This window comes from Canis lupus, chromosome 1 (genome assembly GCF_011100685.1).
Source record: "Canis lupus familiaris isolate Mischka breed German Shepherd chromosome 1, alternate assembly UU_Cfam_GSD_1.0, whole genome shotgun sequence".
In the NCBI taxonomy this organism is placed as follows: Eukaryota; Metazoa; Chordata; class Mammalia; order Carnivora; family Canidae; genus Canis; species Canis lupus.
Window position 1 is genome coordinate 50,340,422 of NC_049222.1, and position 27,112 is coordinate 50,367,533.

At 45.6% G+C, this 27,112-nt stretch overlaps 1 protein-coding gene across 4 annotated transcripts in view; it reads right to left on the reverse strand.

Moving 5' to 3' along the window:
* AGPAT4 (1-acylglycerol-3-phosphate O-acyltransferase 4) overlaps nt 1-27,112 on the reverse strand; it is a 128,324-nt gene that overhangs the window by 76,209 nt on the left and 25,003 nt on the right. For 3 of the 4 annotated variants that reach the window (XM_038526507.1, XM_038526506.1, XM_038526505.1), the window contains exon 2: nt 14,017-14,281. The exons of the other annotated variant lie outside the window; for it this stretch is intronic. In XM_038526507.1, coding sequence (XP_038382435.1) covers nt 14,017-14,194 — 178 coding nt within the window. In that variant the 5' untranslated portion in view covers nt 14,195-14,281. The remainder of the gene's footprint in view (nt 1-14,016; nt 14,282-27,112) is intronic. 4 annotated transcript variants of the gene reach the window in all.

Consider the following 27,112-nt stretch of genomic DNA (forward strand, 5'->3'; position numbering starts at 1 on the left):
GTCACAGAGAGGACTCTTGCTCTGTGCCAGGAGGGTGCCGGCTGCTGGCCTCATGGGGATGATCCCCCAATCAGACACCACTGCCCCCAAGGGAGTTCATGTTCCCAACAGCAATAAGGTAGGTCAAGAGAGGGAGACAAGTGCCAGGGAATCCCAGGGAAGAGAGTGACTCATCTTTCTAGGATTTGCAGGAAAGAGCCAGCATGGGCTTCACAAATGGCAGGAAGGAGACAGAGGTGCCAGATTAAGACGTCAGTTCCTTCGCACACACTAACGGTTGGCCTGTACTGTGTACCTGGCCAGTGCCTTTGCTGGAAGGCACTGCCTAATTCTTTGAATGTGGTATTCCCCTCTTTTGTTCCAAGAAAGCAATCATAAACATCACACACATTATTTTGATGCAAAAGACATGAAAGATTGCTTTCCACTTGCACATCTCAGCCAGGAATTGTCCAATCCAGTCAAGCCTTCCTAAATGATTACGAGAATAGGATGAGGGATGCCTGGGTGGCTCAGTGGTGGAGCATCTATCTGCCTTCAGCTCAGGTCATGATCCCGGGGTCCTGGGGTCGAGTCCCACATCAGGTTCCCCGGAGGGAGCCTGCTTCTCCCTCTGCCTATGTCTCTGCCTCTCTCTCTGTGTGTCTCTCATGAATAAATAAAATCTTAAAAAAAAAAAAAAAAAAAGAACACATGAAAATGACCTCCAAATGCAATGTCAGCCAGACACATTCACCCTGGAAACAAAAATCTCACACTAAAAAAAATTCTTGTTGAATTTACAGAGCTCCTTTATTTCCACTGAGAAAGGACTACTGGCTGAACCATACACACTGAAGGCCGTGTTTACAAAACCCAGGACAATTGGCCGTGCTTTTTGCTCAGAGGACTTTCAAACTAAAATGTCACATTAGAGTGTCTGTTCAAAGATACTCCTTTTGAAATGAAAAGTGGCGAAATCACATGATAAAAGGCAGGTGAAGCAACAAATTAATGCCTGGGAGTGCACATAACCCTAATATTTCTTGCCCTTGGCCTAGGATCACCCACAAGGAGCAGACGGTGAATATGAGCTCATTTCTCAGTTCTGGGGATGGGTGAAGGCCTGGATGCCTCCACTTGGACCCAAATTAAGGAGGTTAACTTGTCAGTGTGCCTGGGGCCATCCTGACTGTGAAGCTGGAAGCCCTATCTCCCGGAGACCCTGCCAGTGGGAGGCAAACTTGACAGGCTGCTCACCCTCAACACCCTGGAGGCAGATCACACCTATGGGGGAGGAGGAGGCAGATGGGGGAGGGCCTTATCTCTGGGAGAAACCCTCCCCTCCCCATGCCCATCACCTCCCTCCCAGGAGCCATTATCAGGCAAAGCAGTCACCAAAGTAGGCCTCCTTTTTTAACCTTCTGGCCAGGTCAAAACATTACTTTTCTTAGCATAGTTTTTAATCCTGTTGTTTTAAACATAATTGGTTATGTTCTTCCATCCGTCCATCTAACTGATACGACGCCAGCCTCCCCCTCCCTCAGCGGGTGAACACGCCTTGGACCCCTGTCATCTCTTCATCTCTTCCACCCTTACTTTTTCTAACACAAGTCCTTAAATTCTTTTGTTAAACTCTGGAGGCCACCTCCTCAGAAAGCCTTCAACACTCTCTCCTCAGCACCCGGGCTGGGCAGGCCCCCTGTGGCCCTGTTTATGGGGTAAAAGCTCCGGACTCAGGTTCTTCATGCTGAAAGAGATTCTGAACAACTCCTCCATGCAGATAGGTGGTTTGCAGAATGCCCTGCAAAACACTCCCCTGAAAGGGAAGGTCTCCCAGGCTCCTCGGAGTTCACAGGAGGGGTTCCTGCACGGCCTGGCTGTTCCCAGACAGCTCCGTCACTACGGGTCTTTGCACCTGTTTGGGGTGGCTTTCTCCTCAAGCCCAACTCCTTCCTTGCTAGGCCATGGGCCACGTCTAGTTGCTCCTCCATGTAGGGCCTTGCTGGTACTGACACAGTGATGGCCCCGACCAGGCGGGTCTCTCCTAGCCCCATCTACCCCCACCCCCACCCCCCAGCCTTGTTTCTCCTCCATCCCACCCATGTCCTCCTCCACCATTCTAGGTTATCAGAGCTCCCTGTAGGACACACTGAACTCCACTGGGCCCTCGCCTGCGGACTAAGTGCATAGTAACAGCAAGAGCATCTTCACCCTACATTTTTATAGCGTGTTACATTTTATTTCCTTCATTTTACAAGTGGAAAAACAAAGGCCTGGTCACCAAGGTGGTTACACTAGCGCACAGGAATCCAGGACACCCTGGCTCCAAACATAGTTTCCTTCCGAGAACACCAGAGCAGGTCACCTCCCATCCCCCTGTTCCATGGCCTCAGACACAATACATGCAAATAAATAGACCCAAAAGCAGCTGCTCGGAGGCTGTGAAGGCAGCCTGAGCATGTGAGAGGAGATCCACTCTACTCAATGCTTTCCGCCGGATGGCCTATGTACACTGAGATGGACAGGGGCGTCCGGTGTACTTTAAAACATTAGGATAAAACACCAAGGCATTTTTAAGATTCTTTTTCTTCAAGACAAAATGTGGAAGTGGGGAAATACTTTTAATTCCTTTCTGAAGGAAATAAAGCCACCCACCTGGGTGGCTCAGTTGGTTAAGTCTGCCTTTGGCTCAGGTCGTGATCCCAGGATCCTGGGGTGGAGCCCCGCATCGGGCTCCATGCTCAGCAGGGAATCTGCTTCTCCCTCTCCCTCTGCTCCATGTTCCCCCTGCTTGGGCTCGCTCACTCTCTCTCTCTCTCTCTCTCTCAGTTTGCCAATTAAAAAAAAAAAATCTTAAAAAATATATAGTAATTCCTTTCTGAAACCCTAGGATAGACCCCGAGAAGGGATACCCAAACTGAAAATGCCTCACCTCCCATCTGAACCAAAGATAGACCTGAAATAGCAGAAACTAGGGAATACTTCTTGTCATTAGTCTTCCCTTTGCTCTGGAACTTGTGTCTATGAAGCCCGTTTCTCCCTTGCTTCAAATGCTGTGCTACTTTAAATTCTATTTCCAGAGTGCTGGCACCCAAACCTATAGGCGAAGGCAGTGGTCTTCAAATGCTTTTGATTATTTAAGTAAAAGAAATTAAATATGCACCATTAGCACATGCAAATATTATGTTGCATATAATCCACAAAATATTTTAAGTATCTTTTATCTTATCCATGTATAATGATAAAAGAAACATACATTAGAAACATAAACTTCTCTCTATTCCTTATAATTGTCTTGTCTTGGTTACCTCCTGGGGAGTACCCACCCCACTGTGGAGACCACACACCATCGTCTTACCAGGTTATGAGACACCAAGCCAAACTTATAACCTAGTTTGAAAGCTGTAACTTAAGTCACAAGTGAAATTTAATGCTTGCAAAAACAAATGGGAACCCTGGCTGAAGATTAATTTATTTATAAACCACATCGACAGCTAAGACACCTTGCTCCAAGGTGAGCATCTGCTTATACAATTCAGTATCACATGAATATTACTAAATTTGCGGTTTCTTTACTACCCCTATTTGAAATTTGCTCCCTATGTAAAATATAAAGTGATTTCTTGTACAAAAGATTGTATGCATATATAATTATATGTAATATATATATATAGGGACACCTGGGTGGCTCAGCAGTTGGGCATCTGCCTTCGGCTCAGGGTGTGATCCCAGTCTGGGGTCAAGTCCCGCATAAGGCTCACTTGCGGAGATCCTGCTTCTTTCTCCCTCTGTCTGTGTATCTGCTTCTCTCTCTGTGTCTCTCATAAATAAATAAATAAAATCTTTAAAAAATGTATATATATATACATATATATATATATATCCCTCTACTGTGCGTAAAACATACATGCACACACACATACCCAAACATATATTTAAGACATATATTTATAATATATGTTTAAATAAAACATATATTTACTCAAGTTAAACACAGCATGCTCTAACATAGCGACATTACTTTTAAAAACTTTTAAAAAGTCCAGTGTTGCCTATCAAACTCCTTTTACTGAATCTGTTACATAAGATAGGACCATCTGGATATTTGCCGTGCTTCCGATCACCAGGAGTATCAACCAGATAGTCGCAATATTTCTTGATGACTTGAGCTCATAACATACTGCTGTGGTCAGATCTCAACCCCAAGACTTCTTACTCCTAAATAAACAAAATGGTGCTGGTACAAAGAGCTAATTTTGTAACAAGGGGGAAAAGTCAACAAAGTAAAAGCCCCGTTGGAAATGAAATGGTTTCAAGATGCCTGGGTGGCTCAGCGGTTGAGGGCCTCCATTCGGCCCAGGGTGTGATCCTGGAGTCCCGATATCGAGTCCTGGGTCGGGCTCCCTGCATGGAGTCTCCTTCTCCCTCTGCCTGTGTCTCTGCCTCTCTCTCTCTCTCTGTGTCTCTCATGAATAAATAAATAAAATATTTTTTAAAAAGGAAATGAGATGAAATGGTTTCATCATGAGCTGTGCAGAAGCCTAACACTGATTAGGAGGAGAAGACATTGTATCTGAACCAAGCTGGGCAGACACTGTCCTTGATACTTGAGAATACAAAAGCCAGGCATGTGGGGGAGCCAGAACAGACTGCCTCCCTGAGATTACTTCATTTGCGATGACTTCTTTATTCAAGGCCAATAGAAGGAAGAAAAGATTGATTGCTCCCTTTATGGCCAGAGAGGTTATTACTAAGACAGACCCAAGTATTGCCTCATGTGTAAGCAATTCCCTTTCGCTGACACTTCTGAGACCTTTCCCCAGGTTTGAGGACCATTTAATTCTATTTTTCTCAGGCAGATGGCTTTGGTGGTTAGCCAAAGCAGTTCTGGACTTGGATGGTGTACTTAAAGTGATAAAAATAAACGCCAGTTGGAAATACAAGACACACAGGATGAAAGAAAAGTGCAAGCCCCTATTACCTCCAGACTTTGGAAGATCTGCACCCCGGTCATGGCTGGGCCCGAGCGGGGCCACCACCTCCAGGTGCGCTTGTCACTGTCCTCCTCGTCCCATGTGAACGGCCCACTTCACTCATCAGAGGTCCCTGACTTTAAGGGGTAAGGAAGAGGGATTCCTGAGATTGGTCCATGAATGGGAGCAAGGCAGTCCACCTGCATCACCTCTGTTTCCTGTGCTACCAGTAAGAACAAGCCCCAGTGAGTGAGTAGAAGCCAGGCGAGGAGGAGGAGGGCAAAAAAACACAAAATTCACACATACTGGCACCCCAGTTTCCTTCCATCATGACTGTGAAGCGTAAAATAAAGCCCAATTGGAGAGAGACTTAGAAAAGGAAAGTGTACGGATTTTCCTGGGCTGCTCTAACAAAGTATCCCAGACTGGGGTGCTTAAAACCAGAAATACTGTCTCCCAGTTCTGGAGGCCAGAAGCCAGAGATCACCGTGGAGGCAGGTTGGCCTAAGGCTGTCAGACAGGATCTGCTCCGGATCTTTCCAACCTCAGGTCCTCTTCCCATATCTTCACATCGTTTTGCTCTGTATGCATCTGTCGCTGTGTCCCATTGTCCCCTTTACAAGGACACAGTCTTAGTGGATTAGCGCCCACCCTACGGACCGCATCTTCAAAGACCCTGTTTCTAAGTAAAGCCACATTCATAGGCACTGGGCTTTAGGACTTCACAGCTTTTGGGAAGGCGGACCCAGCTCAACCCATAACCGGAGTACATGGCTCTGGGGTCATGCTTCCCTCTTGATTCCTTTCTACTGAGTCACTTTATTTGCAGTGGGGTTCATTATGCTGTATGTGGGTCCCAGGAAGGCAGACACCCCAGTCTCCGGGACTCCTGCCACACCCACCCTTTATTGCAAAGGGCTGACTTAATATTTACTCCCACTACTCCCTCCCATTGGTGATTCTCTATTTAGTTCTTTTGGGTGTTTGGGTTTTTCTTGTTTTTGTTCCTTTCACTTTATATGCTCATCGTATGAAATATAAGATATTCAGAAAATATAAAAGCGATTATAAAAATCATCTCAAATTAGGGAATCCCTGGGTGGCTCAGCAGTTTAGCCCCAGCCTTCGGCCCAGGGCGTGATACTGGAGCCCCAGGATCGAGTCCCACATCGGACTCCCTGCATGGAGGCTGTTTCTCCCTCTCCCTCTGCCTATGTCTCTTCTCTCTCTCTCTCTCTCTTTCTCTCTCTGTGTCTCTCATGAATAAATAAATAAAATAAAATAAAAAATCATCTCAAATTATAATTCCTAAAAATGGCACTCTGATAAATCTACTCCCAGTCTATTTATAAGGTTGGTATTATATTGTACAGTTTGGCATCATGCTATTTTTACTTAATATTATACCTAGGGTGTAACATGGTTCAGAGAAATAATGACCCAGCTGGGTATCTTTCTATAAAAAATTATGTGTGAACAGATTTTTCAAAAAGAACAAATTAACAATTTCTCAAGGCACATTTTGAACAATGCCGCTCGGAGCAAGACAAAAATAAATCCTGACGTAAACTGCTGTTCACAGTGCTTGGAATCCCCAAGGACGAATCCTTGGGAGTTCATCTGGGGTGCCAGGGGCTTCGAGCCTGCTCTGGTCGTCACTGCACACCTGTCCTCCTGTCCTCCCGGCCTGGTGAGACTGCTGCGGCCTCATCCAGTCAGGCTCCAGTCTGGGGACACAGGACGGTCTTGATGACATTTGGTAGGTCCCCTCTCCTTCTGATGCCTGACGACCTGAATAAACCAGTTTCCCCTAGGTGATGTTAAAATATGCTTTTTTCTCAGGCTAGACTAGACCACCTTTCGTCTTCCTGCCAATACACTGCAAATCCGCCTCCTCCCAGAACACATGGCCTGTGACAGTGTTTTAGTAGGACAGGGACCCTTTCAGGGAATGGACTGTCCTTTCCTCTGTGTTCCCCATATACCTCTATCCTAGCTTTTATCTCGTGCTCCACAATGGTTTGTGTTCCATGTCTTCTTCCCCCCTGAGACTGGATCCCTCTGAGGGCAGCTGCTGAACCCCCTTCATTCTTGGCGATGTGTCAGGCCCCCAGAATGAAGTCAAATGCTTATTTGTGGAAGAACACTGGCTGAGCATGACAGGCACCCTGCTGGGTCACCTGGGGCTGAGACAGTGAATTAACATGTCCAGGGTTGATCCTAGCAGATGCTTGCTTGACATTAGCCATGGGTGTTGAAATAAAAACTTTTATCACGTACTGTGTTTATTTGTTTCAAAATATGGTAGTGAAAACTCACTTGGGGACCTCAGCTCTCCTAATTACTAACTGTATGACCTTAGACAAATCACCTGATCTCTCTGAGCCTCAGTTAATTTGAGCCCCAATGTGGGGAATTGCCTGTTCAGAGTGATTATGGGCTTAAACAACATAATGGATATAAAATATTTAGCATGATGCCTAATATGTAGTAAACACCACAGACTGCAGTGATTGCGATGATTAGAAATGGGAATAAGGGGGCACCTGGGTGGCTCAGCGGTTGAGCATCTGCCTTCGGCTCAGGTCATGATTCTAGGGTCCTGGGATCGAGTCCCACATCGGGCTCCCTATAGGGAGCCTGCTCCTCCCTCTGCCTATGTCTCTGCCTCTCTCTGTGTGTCTCTCTTGAATAAATAAAATCTTAAAAAAAAAAAAAAAGAAGAAAAAGAAATGAAAATAACTTCCTATTAGGATTGTATTTCTCTCTTCCTTTCTCCATAGCCTTGGGGAATGTCACTTACTGTGGTCACCAGTCAGACAGTTGGCCTCAGCTCAGGAGACAGGTTCCTCAACCCCAAGGCCATGCCTGGTAGCCCTGCACTTAGTCCTCCTGGATTTCATCACAGCTCCTCCACCATCTGTGTTACCCGGGGCACATAGCTGAACCTCTCTGCCCTGCATATGGTAGGTGCAATATACTTGTTGAATACATTGCCAGGGGGGAAAAAAACTCCTTAGCATAGGACCTCTGTTGTTTGATCCTTCTCTCATGGATCCAGTCTGGATTCTGTTGTCATCGCCTGGGTTGACAAGGAGGTATGCTCCTTAGAAATAGAAATGAGGAGAGAGAAGTCTTTTGCCCATTCCTGAAAGCACTCACTAAACATCACTGTGGACATTGTGAAATCTCCCAGGTCAGGCCATCCAGAGGGTGACTCCAGGTGAACCCAGCAGCATTTCTTGTTAAAGCTGGGGGGATGGGGGCGACACACTTCAGGGGAAGCAAAAGGTGCCAGCAGGAGACAGTCAGGAGAGGAAGGGGTCCCAGTAGTGAAATTTGGGTGCCCCTGCTCTGTTCGGGGAGCTAGGCTTTGCCTTTGGGTTAGAATTATAACCCACAGGCAAAACTAGCCTTAGAGCAGTGCTGAGGTACTTGTCGTGAGTCTTCACAATCCTTCACCCTATTCATCAAAGCCACCATCTGATCACAAAGCTGTGACAAAGGAGAGAGCACCAACTTTAGGCTTCTCTGCTTATGTCAACTATAGCCAGTTACCTGTACCCTCCAGGGAGGCACTTGCCACCAGGCACCTGTTAGGGATGCAGTGAAAGACCTCTGATGACAACACCCAGATTTCGGGTCATGGCTCCCAGCAGAGGTATTGGCAGGTCCTCCCAGGACCCACATTTCAGCAGGAGCCAAGACAGCAGGAGAAGGGTCAGGACTAGGGGCTTTGGGATTACCTTACAAAGACCCTTCATGATGTCCTGGAGGAGAAACTTGTGGCAAGTGAAGGAGTCAAACCTATTTACAACTGAAGGGAGTGAAAAATCAGTTGGACTGAGATGAGAAAAGCAGCCCTGCCATTAATCAGGCTGGGAAGAGAGATGGATCAAGCCTGCTGCCAAGGTAACAGGACATTTTTTTCTCCCCAAGGTCATGTTGGAAAAGGTTACAGCGACCCCTTTTTTGATGGATCGTGGTCTTACACGTGCTGGCTGGGTGAAGAATCTGCTTTCTCTCAGGGGGATGGAGCTGCCTCCCTGTCAACATGGTCTTCAATTTCACCTTGTCCCTGGAATTCAATGCCTTGGGATGCACAGTTCCTTAGGCATCTCGGAGCTTCTATCCCACCTGCATGCATGTCCCTTCATTGAGGCTGTTCTGACAAGACACGGAGCCCTGATCCTTCCAGAGAGGAACACACACTGATTTCTGCCAAGCTCACCATACAGCTGAGCCCAGCTTCTCAGCTCACAACTCTAAAGTGACTTATATGTCCTGGAGTCCATTGCAAATGTGCATTATTATTATAGCAGGAAAACTAACATCTCTTTCAAGGTAGGACACATGTGTGGTGTTGTAGGTGGGGATCAAGAGTTTGCTTCTCTCTTCATGCTCAACTACTGCCTGCTACTAATAAAGTGGCTGATAACCAAGACCCCTGGAGCAGCAGGGGTGGTAAGGCAGGAGGAAACATCTCCCCATGTGTAAAAACAAAAAAAATCTAAAGCTGTTATTAGAAGAATCTTGGAATCTTGGACAATTCCCCTCTCCCATCTCCTTTATTCAAACTACTCCTTGATTTGAAGTTACCTATCCAAGTAGTTAACTGCCATAATGGGAAGAAAGAAGAGGTAGGTGGTAAGCAGGAAGCCAGGGTGTCTTCTTTTGCCGTTTGGGAGTCCAAATGCTGCCTGCCCCTGGCCCCCATGTGGCCTGGCCCCTGGAGCTGTGCATCGGACCGACATTGAGTATCACATGCCATGAGTATCATAGTCCGGTGGAATTAGATGGGGAGGCCCAACCAGACAGAACTAGTTAGCAGCAGCAGGGGATTTGGCAGCAAGGCACCAGGGCCGGAGGGGGGGCAAGGGGCAGGGAGGGGGAGGGGTGTCTCCATTTTGTTTCCTGCTACCAGCAGTCCTTGTCTTGCTAGATCATTCAGATCACCTGTAATCCTCCCCGACACCCCACCCCCTTCTAAAAAACTCTATCACTAATAGGTTCTTTTCATCTTTCTGGTTTTTTTGGGGGTTTTTTAACCTGCAGTGTCAGAGGGGAAGAAAAACAAGCCAGCTAGCCTTGGCCACCTTTCCCTAGATATTAAAAGGCACATCCTGTGGGAAGGAAAGGTAATTTCAATTCCACTCCTTGGCCGCTTCCTGTTACTTTCTTCCTGCTCCACCCCTTGCAGAGCTGGCTCCACCCTCTCTGACCTCACTCATCCGTCCTCCTGTCTTGGCCTTTCCTGCCTACAAATCCAGGCAAAAGTAGAGTAAAACAATCATCCCAAACCCAGCCACCCAGATTAAATACGCTTTCCAATTGCTATTCCTGATGTGGGTCCTGGCCCCCAGAATGAAGCTCTCTGTGCCGTGCATCTTGGGGGCAACAGTGTGTTCTTGGTTGCATTTTGTCTCTACCTGTCATTCACCTGTAGCCTTTTGCACGTGGGCTTCACCACACCAGGGCTGCTGGCTCCTTTGGATCTACCTGATACAACACCGAGCTCTTAACAAACGTTTAAAGAGAAGGGGATGATGACAGAGCTCTATTAGTAAAAAAGTGAACAGGAGAGAGGGGGATCTGAATCTCCAGGAAATAACTTATTCTCCCTTTTTTCTTGAAGTATCAGCACCAAGTGATGGTTCTGGCTGATTTTCTAAACTTTACAGTGATTCATATGCCAGAAGACACAATTAAACCCCACACACAGTTTTCATCTCAACTGGGAGAGAAGAGGAGGAGGGTGAAGGCCACAGAAGGAGCCTGACCATCTCCTCCTCCAAGGTGCGGAGGAGCCCATGACCTGTCGCCTGTGACCATCAATGGCCAACAGTCTGTCTGTTTCAGGTCCTCTGCTGTTGCTGTGAGGCGCTCAGGGATGGGGAGGGGGTAAGAAAATCTACCAATTGTAGAGAGCAAGTGAAAGGAGAAAGAAGAGAGGGTGCCTGGGTGGCTCAGTCGGTGAAGCATCTGCCTTGGGCTCAGGTCATGATCTCAAGGTCTTGGGATCGAGTCCGGTACTGGGCTCCCTGCTCAGCGAGGAGTCTGCTTCTCCCTCTACCTCTCCCCCTTACTCATGCTCTCTCTCTCTGTCTCTCTCTTTCTCTCTGTCTCTCTCTCACCCTCTCTCTCAAATAAATAAATTAGAAAGAGAAGGAGAACAGTTTTGCTCTGCAGCACATGCTAGGGTACCAGGGATGGAGAACCTGGGAAAGGGAGGAGCCCCAAATTTGTACCGGACTCACCACAATGAGGTGCCCACAAGCAGGGCCCAGGCTGCATCATGCTCCCCTGCCCCTGCTACCACAGGCTCTTTTCCTAGGAGCCAGGACTGCTCCTTCCCTTCTCTATGCACATGTATAAAACAGCTCTGTTTCTGCTCAGATGACAGCCCGTGGAAGCTCCCCTCTGGGACTGTAGGCCCAGAACAGTGTGCATGTACCTGACCGAGCTGCACACGGATGGATGCACTGCCTTTCCCTGAGCCCTCCCGTCCTTCTGTGTGCCCCGAGCGGGCAAATGCCAGTGGTCGTGGATGGTTAGTTCCTGAATTTCATTTGGAATTATTCTAGAATAACTTAATCGGTGTGTGACGGGTAAAAATCCATTTTGCTTTCCGAATTTGTTACCCATCTTAATTTCCCCCAGAAACAAGTAGGCTAAAGCACCCTCAGAAGAATTTGACATTTTCCTGCCATAACCTCGGTACGTCTTCATTTACCTACGACAAGCAAAATATGGTACTGTTAGGAACGCACATCTCAAATTCTACCTCTTACTTCTTGACTCCAAATGAGAAACCCAATTCTGAACCAGCTGCTTGAAACTCAGTTAAGGGTTATGACAGGGCAAACAGACATGATTTCAAATTGCAAACTGACAGGCTTTGGAATCTCATAGGTTTATGCGAATCATATAAATATGGGTTCCAATGAAAAGTGCAATCAGCATTGCTTTGTTTAATTTAGATTTTGTTTAAGTAGATACCTATTACTAGAGTACAAAAAGACATGTAAAATCATAAGGTAAATCTCTGACAATCAAGACCTTCCCTTGATTATGCAAATTCTTCTCTCTTCAAACAGCTCCAATTCAGGCTCAGGCCATCTCCTACTAGCTCTGCCCTGCTCTGACAAGTCATCCCTTTTCTAGATGCCTAAGTACCACAGACCAGTGTGAGATTAAAATGTATGACAAGGAATCTTGCATTACCTACTATTGCATTGAATGGTACTGCATCCAATATGCTATAGACACATGAATGACAGATTTTTTTTTCAGTTATAAATTGGCTTTATGATCTTAGGAATATTTTCAAGATATATTTGGGTAAAACACACTAATATAAGACAGAGTGGAGGGGTGCCTGGTGGCTCAGATGGTTGGATGTCTGCCTTCAGCTCAGGTCATGATCTCAGGGTCCTGGGATCAAGCCCCATGTTAGGCTCTCTGCTCAGGGAGGTGTCCATTTCCCCCCCTCCCTCTGCCTCTCCCACTGCTTGTGCTCTCTCTGTCTCTCTCTCTCTCTCTCAAATTAATAAATACAAAATCTTAAAAAAAAAAGACATAGTTGGTGTAGCACTGACACCATATTAGAAATAGTATCGGACATATATGCAAGTCTTGAGCTGGGGAAAGAAATCATGAATAAAGATGTTTTTATCATTTTTTTTTCTCTCAAGTTAGTATTTTAGGGTTTAAAAAATAACTGATTAGATCAGTAGTAATCCATTTGGATAATTGTATGCAGCTTTATTGTTGTGATTCAAATTCAAATTTGATTGCTTCATTTAAAGGGTTTCAGAGAGATACCAATAATTTTGGACTCGGCATAATCTAACAGAGCTGAGATTTTTAAATTGCTTGATTTGGAAGAGCTCGTACTTTTAAATATATTCACACCCATATATATAATTGGTAATGATATACTGCATTCTCTACTGTTGAGAATAGGTACAGATTAAAGGTCAATCCACAATAAGACTCATCTCGAGGCATTCCCAATATTTTGATTTATCCCTTTTCATTTCAGTTTTGAAATTCAGGCCAGTGGAAATAGTCACGTTTAAAATAGTCTAGTATAATCAAACACACACACACAAACACACAAATCCGTGTATGTAAAACTGGAAAAATCTAAATAAACAAGACTGGTGGATTGTGTCAGCGTTGGTTTTCTTGTTGTGATATTACACTATACTAATACAAGAGGCTCCCTGCCACTGGGGAAAACTGGCTGAAGAGTATATGGGGGCTCTCTGCATTACTTCTTACAATCCCTACGTACATCTATAATATCTGAAAATAAAAAGCTAAAGAAAAGATGCAAGAAAGAGAGCAGCATATCATACTGTCATTTCATTTTAAAACATATGAGTATGTATTATGCATCTAGACATGTACACAGAGACTCACCTGCATTCATGTCCACACATAAGAGCCAAACATACAGATATATTCCCTCGCAGAAGCATCATACAGATACACACATATATATGCTATTTCCATAAGGGTAACTAAGAAATCATTAATGCTGATGGCTCCAGAGGAAGAAAACTGCAGAAACAGAGCCAGAATGCCCGTTTACTTTCCACGAGATACCCTACCATGCCTGTTGAAACGAATTGTGTGCTACTGACATTACCCATCCAAAAAATATATTTTTTTTAAGAGTGTGGACAAAACAGCCATTTCAAACCTAAAACAAACCATGAAAGACTTCTAACTCTGGGAAACAAACAAAGGATTGCAGAAGGGGGTGGGTGGGTGGGGGATGGAGTAACTGGGTGATGGGCACTGAGGAGGGCACTTGATGGGATGAGCACTGGATGTTATACTGTATGTTGGCAAATTAACTTTAAACTTAAAAAATGTAAAAAAAAATTTTTTTAATCTGCTATAAACGAAAAAAAAAAAACAAATTAAGAGAAAAGAACAAAAAGCAGCTAAGGACACAGTGCAAGCCCAGGGAGCCCCTTGAAGTCCTATTTCTCCCCCCCGCCCCGCACCAGTGAGGATGCAAATAGAGAGAATACGCAAAAACTCTTACGGCTGGAGACACAGTAAGATAGTCGGCAGTTGATCTTTCTGAAGAGCTGCTTGTTAATTGGCCAGAGAAGGAGAGTGAAGAGCTGAATGGTGTTTATTATTAGCCCCGAGGCGATAAACACGTAACAGAAGACGAGATGGCACAGGAATTGGGACTTCAGCAACCCGACGAGGTCCATGGTGTGTGGTTGCTTTTATTCAAACAAATAAATACTCGCAGGAGAATACTTCCAGAGGAGAAAACAGTCCGGCACCCAGGAAAGTGTCTAAAAACACAAACCAATGTTACGTGTTACCAAAGATCATATGTGCTTTTAGAATCAGGGAAAAAAAAAACACAACTCTTAAAAATATACTCTTAAGATTAAACACATTGTGCATGAGCTGATTTATTTTTATTCAGCATTTGCATAGTGCTGACTTATGGCACAGGTTCAACCCTTTAAAATTAATAGTTTCTTTCATGGTCCTAACTCCCTCCAAGGTAGGACTAGTATCACAGAGGAGGAGCCCAAGGTCCTGAGAGGTCAAGCAACTAGGCCGGGATTCCACAGCTTCTACAGCTCTGAGGTGGCTGAGCTGGCTCGAGTCCTCGTGCTCAGCCACTGTGCCAGCTCCCCTCTCTGGGGCTCACAGCAGAAGCTGTTTCTGGGCCTTCCCTCCTGCTCCCATCTCTGCCTGAACACTCAACCTCCCCACTCCACATCTCATCCTCTAGATCCTGCTCCGATGACCTCTCTTCTGGCAAGCCTGGCCTGCGTGAGATCAAGGACATCCCTGGCTTGGGCTCTACTTCCCAAAGCACCTGTACTCAGTGCCATGTAGTACCCTCTGCTGGTATTCGTTCAATCATTTGCCTTCCTCGACTACCCTGTCACTTCTTCCAAGTACACGACTACCTTGAAAATCATCATTTTCTCCCCGGCAATTGCACAGAGTTGGAGCTTGATTTAAAATATATATATTTATGGAACAATTCAATGAAAGTGGACAAGGGATGAGCTTTGGGATATAAGTAAATACGAATAAGCAACTATGAAGGCAAAAGAACCACCACCATCACACCCCTGGTGATGTGTGCACGCACACATGCACACACACACTCTCTAAAGTCAGAAAGAAACTCAAAACATCCATAGCAACCAGACTCAAAGGCTGGTAGTCAGTCTTCAACCCCAAAATGGCATAATGATATGACTTAATGGTGGGGCAAATAAAGCCATGGAAGAAAAGTGTAAAGGCAGGAGGCTCAAATACTGTGATGGGAAAAATAAATTCAGCTGGGGCAGCCATGCACAGCAGACTGGTGCTCCTGGAGGCAGACTTTCACTGCAAGCTTCCTCTACCGGTGATAGCTGAGAAACCCAAGACTTCATTACAATCTTTATTCAGAACAGCAACGAATCTGTATAGTCATTTCATATCTATTATACCATTTTAGGCCTCTCATGAGTCTAATGAGATGAGTATTATTATTATCCCATTTTTCAGAATAAGAAACTGAGATGACTCACAGGCTGGGTGATTTGCTTACGGTCGTCACAGCTGATAACTAATCATAGCACTCAGTCTTATCCTAAGTTCTCTCTCACGCACCTGCTTGGGTTGCTTTGGTCCTGGGGTGTGAGCTGGGGGTGCCCTGTTGGGCTTGTGCAGAGCAGCCCAGAGATGACCCCAAACGCAAAAAACAGTGCAGCCTTCGGTGAAGTTCAGAATCACAAGCTATGCTCAGAGCAGAGAATGCCACCTAGATTGATTTTGAGGATAGTCTTGGGCAGGAGAACAGACATGAGGTGTGTTTTCCAGAATGTTTACAGTTGTTTAGACAATCTGGAAGGTACCCCATACTTCCACATGGTTTCCATAAATTTCTGATGGGAGGAAACGAAAAGTAACCCTGAGCCTGCTTTCTCTGGAGTTAGCTGAGACACCCCACTCTCCCAGAAGCCCTGCTGTCTGGCACAAAGCCAGGACTCTGCAAAGACAGGTGCACCACATTCTGACCTTTCTCAGGCAGCATTTCCCACAGATGTCTCCATCTCCTTAGGACACACCCTGTTCCAATATAGTCTCTCTCTAATTAAGCTGGCACCCCACTCTCCATGCACTTGACTTCTGGGAGCCACATAAAGAGGAGTGATGTACATTGGTTTACAGTTTGGCAGCAGTTATTGGATGATGTTGAATATTCATGCGTTTTCTTCACTGTCCCTAGATTAGCCACTAAAAGCTTCCGTACAATCTGGCCAGAAGAAGGATGATTCTTCACTAGGATTCTGGGATCTAGTATTTGTGGAGTATTTGGCAAATCCTTTGCTATGCTGACTTAACACTAAGAAAAGGAAGTCAACTGACATTGGAAATGCAGAGGATGAAATGCTGCCTTCCTCACTTCCCAGTCAGTGGTAAGGCATTTCAAAAAAAATGTAGGATTCTTTTTCCTTGTAAAAGCCAAGGGACCACCATGTCCCTGAGTAAAACCCTCACTAGTACTGCATGGAGCAGGGGTCTAATGCAATACTGGTGGTGCATAAGGGGATCTCAGGCAGGCGGGCTTTGGGTGGTTTGGTTCTGCCCTACATGTCCTCAAATTCCCTTCCTAGACTGGTGCGGTGGCTGAATGTGGGTTCGGCTGTCTGGGTGTGAAGTCCTGCTGCAACTCTTCGTGTCATGTATCTTCAGATAAATAACTCTTTGGAATCTCAGTTTCTTTATCTATAAAGAGGGATCAAAATTCCCAGAAGACTACTGCTTTTCTTTCTTTCTTTCTTTCTTTCTTTCTTTCTTTCTTTCTTTCTTTCTTTCTTTCTTTCACTTAAACTGAATTCTCGAATGTCTGGGCAAGAGCAAAATACAAGACTAGCCAAGGAATTGCCTGAAGATCAAGGTTAGCATTGCCATGATTCTGTTAAGCAATTTTACTGACCTAGTCTTAGGACTGATTAGTAAAAGAGAGACCCGAGGCTAAATTTTTTACAGAGGTGTCTAGTGGGTGAATATGTATCATGTGTCTTAAGTTTATTCCAGATGAAAGTCTGGGGGACCACCCTACCCATAATGAATAAAGAAGAGCTTTTTCTTGAATGTGGCAATCAGCAAATTTAGTGCCATACTGAGAAGACATGGTATAAAGATCTTTCTAGTGATGAAAGCAGGGAAAGTGAAAATATATTAAAATACTTTGCCTGTTTTCCTTTCAGATTTGTGACTACCTAGAATGTTAGGGAGGGAACCTTTCCAGCAAACTCACTCTAGTAGTTTATGTGAAGCAAGGAAATGGCAAAGAATTTTCTTTCTCAGGTGATGAGAGCAAATTTATGCAGTTTGTAAATCAACAAGTAATCGTGAAGCTGTTGCCCTGTCATATTTCTGTAACAAAAAAAAATTTTAAGATTTTATTTATTTATGAGAGACACAGAGAGAGAGAGAGGCAGAGATATAAGCAGAGGGAGAAGCAGGCTCCATGCAGGGAGCCCAATGTGGGACTCGATCCCGGGACTCCAGGATCATGCCCTCGATCCCGGGACTCCAGGATCATGCCCTGAGCAGAACGAAGGCACACGCTCAACTGCTGAGCCACCCAGGCGTCCCACAAAAAATATTTCTTTATCATCAAGAGCAACAGTGAAGGACCTAGGTGTCTGAAAACCAAAAACTTCTATTGCCCATTGTCTGCTCCAGTCACTTACACAATGAGGAGTAGTGGCCTGTGCCTCGGGAGTTCCCTAGTGGCCGTTAACCCCCCTGCCTTCCCTTCCCAGCACCACTCACTCACAGGCCCAGAAAGCTGACTCCAGGCACGTGAGGAGCAGAATTCAAGCCAAATCTGGCTGGGCATTCCCTCAGCATGTTTACACAGTGAAATCCAGCTGCAAGTGACCAATACAGGTCATGTTTGAGGAGAGGACAGAGGGAAGAAGTGACATGACTGGGGCTGAAACACGAGCTGGCTGAGGGTGAGAACAGACACAGGGGTCTTGGCAGATACCGAAGCCCAGACCAATCACAATCCACTGAACGAGAGTGACATATAAGGAAGAATTGCATGTATGAAGATGTTGTAAAGAGAAAGCATAGAGCACAGGAAAAATGCCAGAAAACCCAATCTGTACACATCATTTGAATTTTTCAGAAGGTCGAGTCTGACCCATGAGCTCAATATACATCACCTGAAAATTACTGAACCAGCATTTTAAATATAGACGAAAAGCTCCTGTCACCAGGAATTGTAATAGGTTCAAGGAGAATAGGTTACTCCAAATTACCTTTATTTCCCAGCTACTAATGTTGAGTAGATTTTGAATTTAGCTCATCATTTGACAAAGTCTCTGGCAGTCCTTGAGGACACATTATCGCCCGTGAGTCTGTTAAATTGGTTCACAGCTATTTGAAAAGCTGTCATTAATATTGGAGGGGGCTTCTTATTCAATGGGAAGAGTCTCCTTATGTACCACCAGAACCTAAAAGGTTGTCCATACAAGGATGGGAGAGACCTAGGGGTTACACACATAGAAGATGCCGAATGACCATGAACCAGCTGGATAACAGGGCCATTAAACCAGCTCGTACAGGCCTTTGAAGAATATTAGAACACACTGAGTGAAAAATGCTAGCAAAGAAGCAGGATTCCGATGTGTAAAATAATAATGTGCATATTTATATCACTCACATCTCCATCTATTTCTAGATCATCTAGCCATCTATTAATAGTGGCTAATTTTTGGTGGATGAAATATGGTGGTTTCTTTTTTCTCCCCTGTTCTATTATTCTTTTTCTATAATGAGAATGAGATCGCCCCCTTCCCGGGAAGAGGAGGGGATGCACGGTTCCCGGTGGGCCGTGCGGTTGGGTGCGGTCCCACGATGGAGGTGAGAAACCCCCAGGTGGCTGCTGGAGAACACGGATGCTGCTCGCAGGCTTGATGAGAAGGGACCGGAGGGCTGGCACCCCCTGTCAGGTGAGCACAAAGGGGATAATCCAGCCCCTGAGCAAGGGCCTAGAGAAATTCTGCAACGTGGAGGCCCCAGAGGCCGCCTTGCAGGCAAGCACCAGGGCTTTGGAGGGGTGATACAGCACCAGAGTTAGAGACCAGGAAAGCCTAAGGGGACCTCTCGAGTCAGGCAGCTCTGGCTCCACGCTCAGCCACTTGACAGCTACGGAAGTCACTTCCTTGTCCGTGAAACCGGAGCAGCGCCTTCAACATGAGGTTGCTGTGCGGATCAAGTATGAAAAAGCATTTGAAACACTCAGCAGAATACCCGGAGCGCGGGGAGCACCCAGATCATGGGAGCACCCAGATAATGGGAGCACGTTTGTATCCTTGCAGGAAAATCAAGAGGCAAAGGGAAGCAGCTCAGCTCTCTGACTTTGGCATTTCTGGGGAAGCAGTGAGCCAGAAACCCTACTCGGTTTGCCTTCTCGCCCCCCATCTAGAGCCTGACATTTCCTTTCATTTACCTTCAAGCCTGTTAAGACATTGCCTCCCCCATTTGTTTTCGTTCTAACCTCCCCTTTTCCACGAGTGACTCAGAAAGGGGAAACGATGCGGCCACAGAAGCTCACGTATTTTTTGCCTTCTAACCTATGGAATAATCGTTCCCAGCATGAGGATGAAGGGGTGGACCCCCGAGGAAGAGAGGGTGCCAGGCAGCAGAGGGCCACCCCCACGCCGCGTCTCTAGCCTGGGAGCCAGTGGACCCCAGGAGCAGCCGTGCACACAGCAGCCCGGCCCGGCTCCCGGGAGTCCTGAAGCGGGCTCTGTGTGGTCAAGCAGATGGCACCATATGCTGCCCAGCCTCCGCCAGTGGAAACATAAGCAAATAAAGAAAGCTCGGAATGTCCCCACGAGAGAATTCAAACGGCCTCCTCCTCTAAATAGACCCGGAGAGCTTCCACGTACAGCATTCAATTAGGCTAACAAACAGGAGAACCTTCGTTAATTAAGACTTACATATTCGGCCTTAGTCAATATTCTGGAACTATTAAACAAGCAGGAACTCCAGACACCCTCAGGAAGAGAGAAATGGGATTAGCTCCTTTGCTAGATTCTTTCTTTCTTTCTTTCTTTCTTTCTTTCTTTCTTTCTTTCTTTCTTTCTTTCTTTCTTTCTTCCTTCCTTCCTTCCTTCCTTCCTTCCTTCCTTCCTTCCTTCCTTCCTTCCTTCCTTTCTTTCTTTCTTTCTTTCTTCTTTCTTTCTTTCTTTCTTTCAGATTTATAATTTATTTATTCATGAGAGACACAGAGAGAGAGGCAGAGGGAGAAGCAGGCTCCCTGGGGGAGGGGGGAACGCAATGTGGGATTTGATCCCAGGACCCCAGGATCACGACCTGAGCCGAAGGCAGACGCTCAACCACTGAGCCACCCAGGTACCCCACTAGCTTGTTTCTAAAGGCTTGGCTTGTTTGTTACGTTTACCTTTACAGCACTGAACCAGGTCAGGGTTTTACTTTTTATTTTTTATTTTTTTTAATTTTTATTTATTCATGATAGGCACACAGTGAGAGAGAGAGAGGCAGAGACACAGGCAGAGGGAGAAGCAGGCTCCATGCACCGGGAGCCCGACGTGGGATTCGATCCCGGATCTCCCGGATCGTGCCCTGGGCCAAAGGCAGGCGCCAAACCGCTGCGCCACCCAGGGATCCCCAGGTCAGGGTTTTAGAAGAAGCAAAACTTTCTCCCAAAGAAATCAGTCCAAGTGGGAACTGCTAAAAAAAATGCCCAGTACCAACTTAGTATCATCATCGAAATCAAAACAACCCCTTATTTGGGCTCATTTATTTATTTATTTATTTATTTTTATTTTATTTTTTTTTTAATTTATTTTTAAAGATTCCATTCATCCATTCATGAGAGATACAGAGAGACAGAGGCAGAGAGAGAAGCAGGCTCCATGCAGGGAGCCCGATTTGGGACTCGATCCCAAAACTTCAGGATTATGCTGTGGGCCGAAGGCAGGTATGCAGGCACTAAACTGCTGAGCCACCCAGGGATCCCTTATTTGGGCTCTTTTAACTCCAAACACTAGAAGAGGTCACAACGCAGAAAGGAGAGAAAAGAAATGGAAATACTAAGCAAACAAACAAAATTCGATTTTTTTTTTACCTTCCAAACTAAAATAATAAGACTCCATTATCAAAGAGATGAGGTCATGGGGGACTCCCAGCTTCAGTGTGAGAACAACCACTCAGGCTTTTTTGACGGACTTAAACATCTTCACACCACTCAATCTCGGAACCCAGCTTCTGAGAAAACTCTCTTAAGGACAAAATTAACTTTTAGAAAATTCTCTCTGCACGAAGATACTCAGCAAGCATTATTTCTAAGCACCTAAAATTAGAAACTGCTTACATTTCTAACATGAGGAAACAATGAAGTGAATTATGGGAAACCCACACGATTGAATAAGTATCACTCTAATAGGTTTGTAGTAAAATGAAGATATTTCCAAAACGATATTTATGAGCTAAAGGGCCCCAAATCACACATATCTATATATATACACACATATATAAATAATAATCACAACTTTAAAATCAAGTATAGAAAAAGTACTGGAAGCAAAGAAAGCCTTATGAAAACACTAGTAACAGTTGTCTTTATCTATACATACACACACACACACACACACACACACACACACACACACAGTGCCCCACACACCTAGACAAGTCAGCCAACCTGGAGTCTGGGCTTGGCCTGACTTCTGCTTAGCATCTTCTTCCTTAGGAAGAAACAAGAGGTGAGCTTTAAGATCCCCTAAAAATCAATAAGTCTCTGATTCTAATACAGAAAACCGATGCCCTCACACACCAGTTTCCTGTTAATGCAGCGGGGGTCTCCTCGGGAGTGATTAAGGGGATCCAGCTCCTTCTCTCATCCTTAGCTCGCATGTACAGAGGGGGCTCTCAAAGGGGCACGGTTAACCAGATGAAAAGGAAAGGCAAACTCTAGGGATTGATTGGCAGAGAATAGTATGGACAAAGCGAACGTGGGGCTAGTTGGTGAAACTTTTTAAAAAAGATTTTATTTATTTATTCAGGAGACACACACAGAGAGAGGCAGAGACACAGGCAGAGGGAGAAGCAGGTGCTCCACAGGGAGCCCGATGTGGGACTCGATCCCAGGCCCCCAGGATCACGACTTGAGCCAAAGGCAGACCCTCAACCACTGAGCCATCCAGGTGTCCCTGGCTGGTGAATTTTGCCTCTGGACCAGTATTCTCAGTCAGCAGGGCAGAGAATGCCCTAGGGCCAGTGGTGGCCCCAGAGGAAAGGGGCAGGGATGCAGTCTCAGGGGAAATGAGCGAGGTGTGCTCTACTCTTAGAACATTCGGATTTTGGCTTCTTCATTGGATTGAATGAATTTAGCAGAAATCTCCAAGAGGGCAGCAGCTAACTCATGGAAGCCTGAGGCAGCCACTTAGCACGTTAGTCCTGACAAACGAGGATAAATTTAGTTTTTGGATTCCTGTGAGTTAGACTGGCCCAAGGCCCAAAAACAAAACAGGAAAGAAAGTGTTCTAGACCGAATTTAACGGTCTCTGGGACCATCTCTAACTAAAATAGTCCTCAATTAAAAAATCATCCTCACATAATGGCTTGGCAGAGGCCTCTTAAAATTAGCTTATGTTAAAATTTGATGGACCAGTCTTCTGTCCAATATCCCTGTACCGTACATGATGTCCATTGAAATGAACCAAGCTCCGAAGAAGTCATAAATCATACTCAACACTTTCATTACGCCCTCTGATAAGTAACCCTGAGCCTCTCCCTCCAAAGTCTAATTTTAGGATGATAAAAACCTAAGTCTATAGAAAATCGAGGCTTCTAAGTTTATATTTAATAGTTGGTTCCGAGTAGCTTATATGAGAAAAAGACATTCTGAAGAGCTTTTCTATCTAACCCAAGGAAACTAAGACTCAGAGGTAAGCACCGATGGATAACCTAGGTGACTTTTTCTGTCATGGGGAAAGAACAAAGATGGAAGGAAATTAAGGCCTTTTGTAGCTGTAACGTATACAAGACTGAAACGTCCAGAGTTACACGGGAGATTTTCTGAGTAGTAACGGGTGCAACAGGATCAGCACATGAATGTTTTACACACCGACATTCACTGTCACAAAAGCCCACCATGGAAGGTACTGTTACCCCCATTGTACAGATGGAGAAACGGGTTAATTAGACTAAGTAGCACGCAAAGGTCAAAGAGTGAATAAATGTCTAAAACCCAAGCTCATGCCCTGACTGCTGTTATGCTGCTTTTGACACAGGAAGCCCAACGTGGCTAGATTTCACATGAACTTGGGCCTTCAGAGCACCAGTCCATACTCCAGTTCATGGTCCCATTTCTGACATTGGGGTGATCATGAGTTTTGGGCTAGCGCCCTGCCAGTTGGTCCCACACAGTACTCTCACACAACATCTGCCATTTCTAAGCCCCAATCCAGCTCCCCACAGTCACAGGACACGGTGGGGGGCTGACCTCACAGCGTTTGTAGACTTGTGTGAACTATTTTGCTGGGTCCTCGGTGGAAAATGCGTTGTTCAATTATGTTCAATCTCTGGAAGTTTCCCCAAAAACCCAATATCATGAAACCAAAAACTGAAATGAAATGAGGAGAACTAATCTTCCAAATGGGAAAGTACTGACATTCCTGCTTTAAATAAGAATATTCCAATTAATAATGAAAGCTTTTCAAATATAGAAAGAAAGCAGGACAGATATTTGAATGGAAGATTGTTGGCTCTTCAACTATTGCCACTGTAGGGTGGTGGCCACCAGCCAGCGGTACACCTGTGATGGTAGAAGTGTGTGGAGATGCATCAAAGCCGGGGAATATTCGGGGCAGTTATCTCCTCGGGTCTCTCCAAGTGGGGAAATGGCCTGGGACCAGCTCTGGGCCTACAGAAGCAGGCGTGAGGCAGATGCAGCACCAGCTGGCACCAAAAACAAAAAAAGAGAGCTTTATTCAGTATACGAACCACCTCCTACTCTAGTCCTACCGTCACCAAGGCAACGTGGTCAGGCCTGCGGTCTTACGGTGCCCACTTCTCTCCTTCCCACACGGGCCGTGACAAGCCGCCTGGCCAAACCAGCCAAGGAGAAAGCTCTGCGGGCAGACACTGGGTTTAAATCCCCATTTACTGACTGTGTGACCTTGGGCTCCTCATCTCGGCCTCAGTTTCTGTGTCTGTGTAATGGAGGCAATGATCCCCTCCTTCCAGGAACGGTGTGACGTTTACATGCGTGAATGCATGGAAAGCAAATGTCCGGCTCAGGCTTGCAGGGAGGAGCTCCTTGGGACAAGCCAGCCGGGGCTCCCAGGCTGCCTGGAGTGTCTCCTTCCCCTTCAGCTGCTTTGCCTACAACCCCAAACCATCTACCACCTTTTCTTACTAAAACCTCCAGTGTGGTTCTCACAATCAGTTTCTTCTGTTTGTGTTAAGCAACCTCTACACCCAACGTGGGGCTCGAACTTACGTATCCTGAGATCAAGAGTTGCATGCTCTAGGACTGAGCCAATCCAGGCTCCCCTCTTCTGTTTGTTTTAAGAAGATTCCTTGTCTGGACATTTTTCTGACATCCACATGCTCCAGAATGACCCTGAGATGAAGTGATTTGTAAGACCCCCGAAGTCCACTCACGAGTTTTAATTGATTCTGTCCCCCTTCCTATCCTAAGGTAAGATTGTTCAAACTCATTGGTTCTGAGGCTCTCTTCAGTTAGTAATCTATATAAACTGCATGGATGAAATAAGTTGAACATACAATATGGGTTTTGCTTTTTACATTGCTAAAGAGATATCAAAAGTGGTATTGACAAGATCAAGTCTATGATCATCTTGGTGCCCTCTGAACACACCAGTATATCCTTGGAGCCTTGCGATGAGAAACTGAGGACACAACTCAGGTATATGGAATATGTTAAGAATAAACAGATAAAAAGTGTGTCTGCATCCACCAGGAAGCAGTTTGCAGGGGGCTGACTTCTGAGCAGAGTGAGGTTGGGACCCATTCTGCTGTGAAGAGACATTGTGCTTAGGTCACTAGCAAATCATGGTCCCTAAGTTTTTTCATAAAATCTGTTCTTTAGGGATGCCTGGGTGGCTCAGCAGTTAGAGCCTGCCTTCGGCCCAGGGTATGATCCTGGAGTCCCAGGATCGAGTCGTACCTCGGGCTCCTGCATGGAGCCTGCTTCTCCCTCTGCCCTGTGTCTCTGCCTGCCTCTCTCTCTCTCTGTCTCTCTGTGTCTCTCAGGAATAAATAAATAAATAAAATCTTTTTTTGAAAAATCTGGTCTTTAATATTTCAAAATATATCAAAATAATAATAATGAAAATCCTTTAAAATTAAGACTTACGGCAAAATTTAAAACTTCATTGGAAATTTCCTTAAGTGTATTTTATAATTTTCTTTAAAAGATTTTATTTACGGAGCACATGGGTAGTTCAGTGATTGAGTGTCTGCCTTTGGCTCAGGTCACGGTCCTGGGGTCCTGGGATCGAGTCCCATATCGGGCACCCCACAAGGAGCCTGCTTCTCCCTCTTGCCTACGTCTCTGGCTTTCTCTCTGTGCCTCTCATGAATAAATAAAATCTTTAAAAAAAAGGTTTTTAAAAAAATTTATTCAAGAGATAGAGTGAAAGAAAGCACAAGCAGGGGGAGCAGCAGGCAGAGAGAGAGGGAGAAGCAGGTTTCCCATTGAGCAGGGAGCCTGATACCGGGCTCTAACCTTTAAGCAAGCCCCAGTTTGGCCAAACAATCCCACATGGCCTGGGAATGGCCAGACCAGGAAACCATGGGGATGAGTCGTGAACCACCAGAGATAGCTAAACACGTTCTCTGGTATTGAATTTCCAGTAAAGGTGATGAGATCGTATAACTCTCTTCACTCATTCTGGCCTAGCCCACCTAGTCTGTCTGGGTTCAACAATTCCATTAAGAGTGCTGACCCTTCGCCATTATGACAGGACAACACTATCTGTGGCCCTGTGAATGGGGCCTGTAGCCAACAAAAGTCACCAGCCTTAGACAAATGGCCAAACTGCCAGTCCTGGGGAAGCTCCAATCATTAGATATGAAGTGATAAAGCCAAGAAGATGTGAAGTGACAGTAGCCAAAGCTTGAAGGTTATGTAACAAACCACACGGCCATTGGATGCTCTTCTACACAACAGCTAACCTGGTGCAAATACAGACTAGGGGGTGCTATATTATAGATGGGGAACTTACCCTGCATTGTCTTGTAGCAACTGGATTGGAGACCTCATGATTCTAACAGTAGTCAAAGACATATGTACAGACAGGGAAGCACCAGCATTGACTCGGGTCTGGGTTTGACTCTTGACCATCCATGTGTCTGCATCAGCGTGGCCACTTGGCCTCCAGGGATGTCAGCTTCCTCTTCTGTCAATGGTCTCTGACAGACTCACTGACCACATAGAAGGGTGGTGGGAGAGTTCAGTGAGGTAAGGGATACACCGGGGCTCTTTCAAGCCCAATTTTATGGCTCAGAAAATGGGAAATGGCGCTGCTTCCCCACATGCCATCAACCTCGGTACTTCTGATTCACAGAAACTTCTATGGCATAAATACTCAGGTTTCTCCCCAGGGAGCAGAGCTCCAAGGAAGCACTCTGCTGGCTCTGTCCTTATCAGTGGGGCTCGTTGTGTGGGTTGGGAGATGGCTCAGTGAGGGTCCACTCAGGGGAACTAATTTTGGGTGAAATAAGCCAGTGGCCTTCCTTTCTGTGTCTGAGGCACCAGGATATGGGCTCTTTCCTCTGGTGGATCCCTCTCTGTCCTCCTCACTGTTCCTTAAGCGCCCTTGATTCTTGAGTTCTTGGAGGCTCTCCTGTTGCCAACTCTTCCTTTTCTGGTAAGGAGTGTGTGGAAGGTGGGAGATCAATAAAGCTAGATTTTAAATCTTTCATTTCTTTGATTTTCATAAAGGGATGCCAATGAACCCAGGCAATTTCCCTGACTTGATTCATGCATAATGGACCCGAAGAGAGACTTATTAGAAAAGAAATGCACTCAAATGCTTTCCTGACATGAATCATTTATTGAAGACAGAATTGGTGGCTGTAAGGGCCCAAAA